The sequence below is a fragment of the Cladosporium halotolerans genome (genome assembly GCF_011745625.1).
Source record: "Cladosporium halotolerans strain TM138-S3 chromosome Unknown Sca178, whole genome shotgun sequence".
In the NCBI taxonomy this organism is placed as follows: domain Eukaryota; kingdom Fungi; phylum Ascomycota; class Dothideomycetes; order Cladosporiales; family Cladosporiaceae; genus Cladosporium; species Cladosporium halotolerans.
The window spans coordinates 1-7494 of NW_027191627.1; the positions used below are offsets into that span (position 1 = coordinate 1).

Genomic DNA, 7494 nt, shown 5'->3' on the forward strand with positions numbered 1-7494 from the left:
TTGCCATTTCTCAGACAGACAGACAAGCCACCGCTCCTTAGGTAAGCAGACCAGACACTCCCGAAAATCTTGTCTGTCTGTCTGATGAACACCCTGGTCTGCATTGATCGAACAGTGCAAGGATTGGTATGGTAGGCCTGGGATCCATGTAATGCCAGGCTTTTGGTATAGCCGCGGAGGTTTTGTTGTAGGACCTCAATGGCTACTCCCTCTCGGTGTTTGTAATCTATACAGTGACAACTAGTGTTATTCTTGGTTAGAGCATTGTCCCTGGGGGTCAGGCGTTGTGAGGTCATTGTAGTCACTGTAGGCAAGGCCCTCGTTGATTGAGATAGCCTCCGCGGCTGCGACGGCTTGTTGTAGCTGCTGTTGACCGAGCGCAATAATGCTGCTGCCCTGCCAGCTCCTCAAACACAATATCTACTGCATGGCATCACTCTGAAGGGTCCTTCTACGTGGAGTGAGGATTTTGCTGGTTATTCTGGATACAGGCTCCGGCTCGTCACTTATCTTCGGCGTACTGTACGTATCGAGGGCCATCTGCGCTAGCTGCGGCCAGATAGGGATCTTGCTGATCTACTAGAGGATTGGCGAGTTGGTCGAGGTCATTGTAGCTGGATGATTTTCACGTATGTACGGTTGCAATTGATCAAGCGGCTCCGGAGCAGTCGAGGACATGCTTCAGGCTGTACTAAGGACGCAGATGCAGCAGTTGTAGCTCTATATGCCGTGTTACCCTTATTTTCACCCAACAGCTCTTGTATGACCCTTTCTGCCTCTTCAATCCAGCCATGCTTGCTTTGGCAATACTTCTCAAATCACTGCCACTTCATGCGGGGTGTAGGAGGACGACGGCATGATGGATAGGTGTGTCGTCGGTCTTTTTGTAGTAATACTCGAGCTTCTGCCATGCGCGATTGACGTTGGCGGTGAAGTGATGTTCAAGCTCGAGCAGGGGTTTAAGGGTCTTCCCCGCGTGACGCCGCACCCCACGTGAACACCCAAAATCCACTCACAAGCGTGCACTTCGGACGAACATCAATCATCCGACATGACTCCAACTGAAGAGGCACTTGCTGAGCTGTATCATTGTGATAAGCTGAACATCTCTGCTACAGCAAAGAAATATCAGGTCGATCGCAAGAACCTATCGAAGCGCTTTTATGGCACCTCTCAATCAGCTGCCTCAAAGCACTCCTCACAGCAATTCCTTTCAACACAACAAGAGCGTACCCTTATTGCCTACATCAATCAGCTTACAGAGTTCGGCCTGCCTCCAACGCCCTCAATGTTGCGCAACTTCGTCTGCGATATTGCCAAAAAGGAGCCAGGCAAAAACTGGTCGCACAGGTTTTGCCAGAGGTGGAGTGATACCTTACAATCCAAATACCTCAAGCCTATCGACAATTCACGTAAGAAGGCTGAATCTCCTGAGAACTTTGAGTATTGGTTTAGCACTATAGCCGGTAAGATTGAACAGTATAGCATTGAGGCTCAGAATATCTACAATATGGACGAAAAGGGCTTCCTCATTGGCTCCCTCACCAAAGCAAAGCGAATCTTCACGAAGCAGTGGTTTGAGAACCAACGACTACTTGGCAACACTCAAGATGGTGGCAGAGAGTGGATAACTATCATCGCAACAATCTGTGCAGATGGCACGGCTCTTCCACCATCTCTGATCTACATGGCCAAAACGGGTGATATCCAGGACTCCTGGGTACAAGATCTTGAAGCAGATGTGCATACAGCACAATTCGCCTCCTTGCCAACAGGCTGGACTAATGATGACCTTGGATACGAGTGGCTCACCAAGGTATTTGACAGATTCAGCAAATCCAAAGCTCGCAATGGTCGAGACTGGCGCCTGCTCATCATCGACGGCCATGGCTCTCATGTCAACATGAGGTTTCTTAATTGGTGTGCAGAACATCGCGTCCTTGTAGCAGTCTACCACCTCATTCAACCCATAGATTGCAGCCCTTGGATGTCTGCATGTTTTCGCCATTGGCCATCGCCTATAGCCAGGAATTGGACGCGTTCTTGCATCGCAGCCAAGGCCTTTCTTCGCTCTCAAAACGCGACTTCTTCACACTTTTCTGAATTGCATACAACAAGGCATTTACTCCGGGCAACATAGCTAGTGGTTGGTCCAAAACCGGCCTCTATCCTCTCAACCCAGATGCTGTTATGCAAATCTTCACAAAAGCTCCCACCTCTACTGAGATGGTCAGAGCTTCCTCACAATCATCTTCCAGTCAGTCAGCCATCGCAACAAGCGATTGGCGCTCGATTCGAGCTCTTGTGAGTGAGGTTGTCACTGAAGTCCACGGTATACACGACAAGAAAGTCAAGAAGCTCAACAACACCATCCTTAACCTCACTACGGAGATTGCATTGCTCAAATCACAGAATAATGGCTACAAGCAAGCGCTTCTTGACGAGAAGAAGAAGCGTAAGCGTGGAAGAGGCCTCTTTGAAGAAGTACGTGCACAAGACGGCCGAGGGGCTACCTTTTTCAGCCCTCGTAAGATCAGAGCAGCCAAGGACCTTCTCACACAGAAGGAGCAGGCAAAAGAGCAAGAGAAACGTGATAGAGTGGCTCAGAAAGAAGCACGCAAGAAACTCCAAGAACAACAACAAATCGAAAAAGAGGAGCGTAGGGCAGGGCGAGCGCAGAAGGCACTGCAAAGGAAGGAGGAGACAGGTCTCCAGACACAGCAAAGGCAGCTAGCCAAGGACACTCGCATAGCAGCCAAGGCTCTCGATTCATCACTCAAACAGCCACCACAGAAGCCAAAGAGACCTACCAAGCGTGTCAAACGCTCATTAGAACCTATGGTCGCGTTGCACACGTCTTCAAGCCAGATGGCAGTGATTCAGCCGGCCACAAGCTCTGGCCGTATAATCCGGCGGCCTAAGCACCTTTTGGACTATCAAATAGATTTCTGAGAAGCGTAAAGCTAGAGTTCATCCTAGATGAAAGCTCATATCGGTTCGTCTGGTATTGACCGAGATTTCCGTTTTGGTGTTCGTAGCGATGCAACTCAAAATGTGAGGCGTCACGTGGGGTGCGGCGTCACGCGGGGAAGACCCTTACGTCCATACGGGGCGCCGTGAGAACGCTGGTGGCGAAGACGACTGTGTAAGATAAGATTAGATGCACGAAACTGAAGTATTGCTCCATGATACACTCTGCGCGCACAAAACCCCGCAGACCATGTCATTGCTCACGAGAATCTCAAGCTGCACCAGTTGATTTCCAGGATTAGTGAGCTTGAACGGCTGGCAACGGCCCGAGCCGAGGCGCCGCTGGCTTACCGGCTGCCCTAGCCCGTCGCGAGACCCCAAGTCTCATCGAAGACCATCATCCCGCCGCTCTTACTTCGCGCCTTCATGCTGCAATTTCGCTGTTCGAATGAAGTCTATTTTTGAGGCAGACTTGCCTCTGCGGCAGGCCATGGTTTCATAAGGGCTACAAATATACAGTCTTTACTGCAGTAGATGGGAGAAAATACACCTCCTCACTCACATGCCCTCCAACAGGTCGGAACGACTCGCTCCCTAACGAAGGCTGTCGGGGGTGATATATCCTCATGCATGTAGTGAGGGCGGCGATCATGTAAAGTGTCGATGGGGTCTCATTATCAAGCGGCAATTAGACTCTACCTTGATGGCAATGCTCCTCATGTAGACCCGTATTCCCATCCCCTCAACATCTGCTGCAACAAACAGTGCGCACGCGACCGTGCCAGCAATGGCTGTGTTCTGAATCGAAGATCTTGAGGAAGGATCAGGAAGCCCCGGTCTTCCAAGCAAAATCTGGTCTCTTTACTTCGAAGAAGCAAAGCCTAGTAACGGGACGTCGGCCTGCTCGCCTCGCGCGTAGTTCACGCTTCATCTTCAGTGTTTAGCCGAAGAAACCATGGAGGGCCCGCTCGCAGGTGCCGTCTCATGTTGGCTTAGTGTTTGTGCTTGGATGACACCGGATTCCTGGCAGGTGGCGCTTGCTTCAGCTGTGAAGGCCAGTCGACAGGTGTTTCTCGTCCGACTTTGCAGAGTGGAGATGTGAAGACCATCTAAGCAACGAGGTGACGCAGCCGACCCCTGAGTGCTGATTTGGTGGCGTCAGTGGTGACTATGATAGCCCCTAGCTTCTAGGTACAGATCATGCTTCACATGCTGCTCTAATCTTCAGCCAACGCCATCCAATACAGCCTGGATACTAGGGCTTTGGCAGTCAAGTCCATGCTTCGGGGGGAACCAGGATATTGACAAATCTTCGTGTGGTGGGAGGCGGTCGCACGCACTTGGCACTTTTTGCGGCTGAATCTTCAAGGCAGCATCAGGCAGTAGTGCGCAAGAGGCCTGGTTCAGCGCCGGCATACTTCAATATGCTGTGCGCGCATCGAGATTCTTCACGTCCACGGTGCTGACAGCAGTCATCGAGGATATCCGTTGTCTGGAGAGGAACTTTTGAAGTTGTGCACTTTTCCGAGCCCCGAACAACAAATCTCGCTCCTTTGACATGGCCATCTCTGCATGCAGCAAGCTGAGCAAAAGGCGAGACCTGGAGTCGCAGCGACTTGCCATTTATGGACCAATGAAACCACCAAAAACCACAGGAGGGGCTTGCAAGCAATGCCGTAGGCTGAGGAAACGTTGTGACAGAAGACCAATTTGTGCTGGATGCAGCAGCCGTGGCGTTGCTTGCGAGTATGTCGCCTGCGCCCGACCCCAGCGGCCTCTAAATGCTCTGTCAAGGTGTCGAAAGATCTCCGCGCAGCATGAAGGCGATGAAATAGCCCTGCAGCTGGAGCAGCTACGGTCTCAACAGCTCCAACCCGACACCGGTTCAAGCTCCCGCAGCACAATATCACCAAAATCGATCTTGGTTTGGCCAAGCGTGGCCAATCTTATGGAACAAATCTCAGGAACCCAGGCGAAAATTAGCAGTCACTCTCAGCAGAGCCTTTGGATATACGCAGAACCGACCATGTCGCTGCCTGGGCTAAACTCTCGCCGCGAAAGCCCGGAACTTACAGCCACCACCATCAACAGCTACTTTGCCAATTATGTGGAGCAGATCCATAGCATTTACCCCTTTCTCGACATACGCAACGTCCGAGAGCTTTTTGACAAGTATATCATGAGCAACGTCGCGAGAAAGAGCGCCCACAGATCTGGTGCCCATGAGGGCCCCGACGGACACTCGAAGCGTCGAAATGCGTTGCAGGTATTCGCATCTTCCCAAAGAGTTGACCTGGACAATGCGTTGATACTTTTGGTACTAGCACTTGGCGAAGTATGCGAACATACGAAGTCTTCATCATGCCAGCAAAATGATGTAAGGCGCGAGTTTGGCAATCCTTGTTCTCTTCCGCGTGCGAAGTGGTACACGCAAACCATGAGATCTCTTTTGGTAGCGTCTCAAGACAGAATCCTGATGTATGCTCAGGTGTATCTGCTGGCCGGTCTCTTTGCTGCAAACCTTGACCGCCTCAAGGAGAGCAAATCATGCTTTGCGATAGCGGGCCAGACTCTCCGAAAACTGGTCGGCGCGAACGACACCTGTGGCACGAGTCTCCAGGCTACTCCGCAATGTGAACTTCCACGGACCTTTAGTGAGTCGTTGACACTGATCGCCGCTTGGTCGTGTTCGCAGCTGGAGAACGAAGCTCCGCCCCATGAGGATACTCGCACAAGTCATCTTGCGGAGCTCTCCACTTTCTTACCTTTGCCGCAGGACTGGTCTGGAATAGAAAATTGTCAGGCAACGTCGCGAATCCAATACACAAGAGGCTCTCCCGAAGAACTGCTCCTCTTCTTGACTGCGCAGATTTCCTTGGAGAAGCATCTTGGGGACCTGTATGATCGACTATACAGGCAAGAGCGCCATTCCACATTCCACATTGTAAGATTTGAGCTGATGAATTGCGGGACTGTTCTTAAAGAGTGGAGAGACCATCTGCCCAAGAATCTGCGATGGAATGACTCGGATGGTCCTCCCTGCGACATGCTCCATGCGCGGCTGCGTGCCAAATACTGGAGGGTCCGATACTTGATGTATAGATCCTTCTTAAGCTTCGCTCTGAACATCCGGCCATACTATGATATCGGCTACACAGTCAAGCAAGCCGCTGTAGAGATTTGTATCATCACGAACTTGCCGAGCGAGGTGTTTGTCTATGAAGCCAATGCGGCAATGAAAGAGGAACGATTTATGGATGGTTGCCGATCCTGTAGCGAAGCTGCTTTCCAAACCCTCCTGGCATTTGACCAAGTGCCATATCGCTTGATAGTGGCGGATCTACAAAGCACTGCCTACATGTGAGTGATCCTGCTCCGCTTCCAACACCTTATTTGCTGACATTGAAACCAGTAACTTCACCATCGTGTTACTACTGTGTGCGGTATTCCGCGGCTGGTACCTGAGACCTCTTGTAAACGCGGAGCGCCTCCGACATGTGCTTGATCGCACTGTCAATTTCCTGGAGAGACATGCGACCACATCTCCGACAATTCGTCGAAACCATGAGACTTTGGAAAAACTTCAGCGCATCTTGTTTGATGCAGTTGCCATTAAGATGATACTCGACATAGAAGCTACTGTGCACACCATCTTTTGGCTTGTGGCTAGCTGGCGAAAGGGGACTGTCAGATTGCGATTGAGGCAGGAGACTCTGGTTGCGGCGAGCCTCGCCATTAGAAGTAGCCGGGGAGGGATGTCAACCTATGCAATTCTTCGTGAGGCGTTGTCCAAGGCCAAATGAAACGATGTCTTATCAACTACGACAGAGGGTCAGTGTGGCTGCGAATGCAACAGATTCAGTGTAAATCTGAGGTCAGAGGTTGGTCGCTGACACCGCTTACAGTACTATTTGCTCCTACCGAAGAATGTAGCAGCGGAATCGCATCAGATTTGTTGCTGTGACTAGAGACCGCAACACAGGGGGTATCGTCTTGTCAACACACAACTACGGATGGACCTGTGGGTGATCAGGATGGTCGGCGCTGAGAACATTCGCAGGGATGAGCGGACGGTCGAAACGAGCCTAATCAGCCTCCCCAAGCCGACGATTGCGGCTGTGCAAGGATGCTTTCGGATAGACAGGTCGGTTGCATCCCATGAGCTTCCTGCACCGAGCCCTATCTTCCAGGGGTTGCTTCTTCCATCACAAATACAGTACCTCAAGACTAGGCCCCTGCTCCCTTTCTTTCTCCACTACACGACCAGTTCGGCTCATCTTTCACAATCTTCAGCATCATGAATGAAACATGGTACACAATCACTCATGCTGGCTACCGCGTCAATCGCGAGTCAGTACACTTACTCGTACTGCCGTCGAGCCTTTTCAACGGGAGTATCAATCTTGATAGCAGACGAAATTAGCGCGGTATTTCCATACCTCCTTGTCCCACATGTCATGGTGGAGAAAAGACTGTTGCTACTGTGTCAGCATGCTCTTTCACAATGGCTTATTGCATGGCTAA

The 7494-nt window shown here is 51.1% G+C and overlaps 2 protein-coding genes across 2 annotated transcripts; both read left to right on the top strand.

Annotated features, from left to right (window-relative positions):
• Nucleotides 1-1051: 1051 nt before the first annotated feature.
• Nucleotides 1052-1973, top strand: WHR41_09514 (uncharacterized protein; the record flags this gene model as incomplete). Its single annotated transcript, XM_069378117.1, has 2 exons — nt 1052-1897; nt 1947-1973. 2 exons carry the CDS (start codon nt 1052-1054, stop codon nt 1971-1973), a joined length of 873 nt encoding a protein of 290 aa, XP_069224877.1.
• A 2801-nt stretch (nt 1974-4774) lies between these two features.
• On the top strand, nt 4775-7386 carry WHR41_09515 (uncharacterized protein). The gene is made up of 4 exons (XM_069378118.1): nt 4775-5236; nt 5295-5394; nt 5459-6330; nt 6383-7386. Exons 3-4 carry the CDS (start codon nt 5930-5932, stop codon nt 6771-6773), a joined length of 792 nt encoding a protein of 263 aa, XP_069224878.1. The 5' UTR covers nt 4775-5236; nt 5295-5394; nt 5459-5929; the 3' UTR covers nt 6774-7386.
• The last annotated feature ends 108 nt before the right edge of the window (nt 7387-7494 follow it).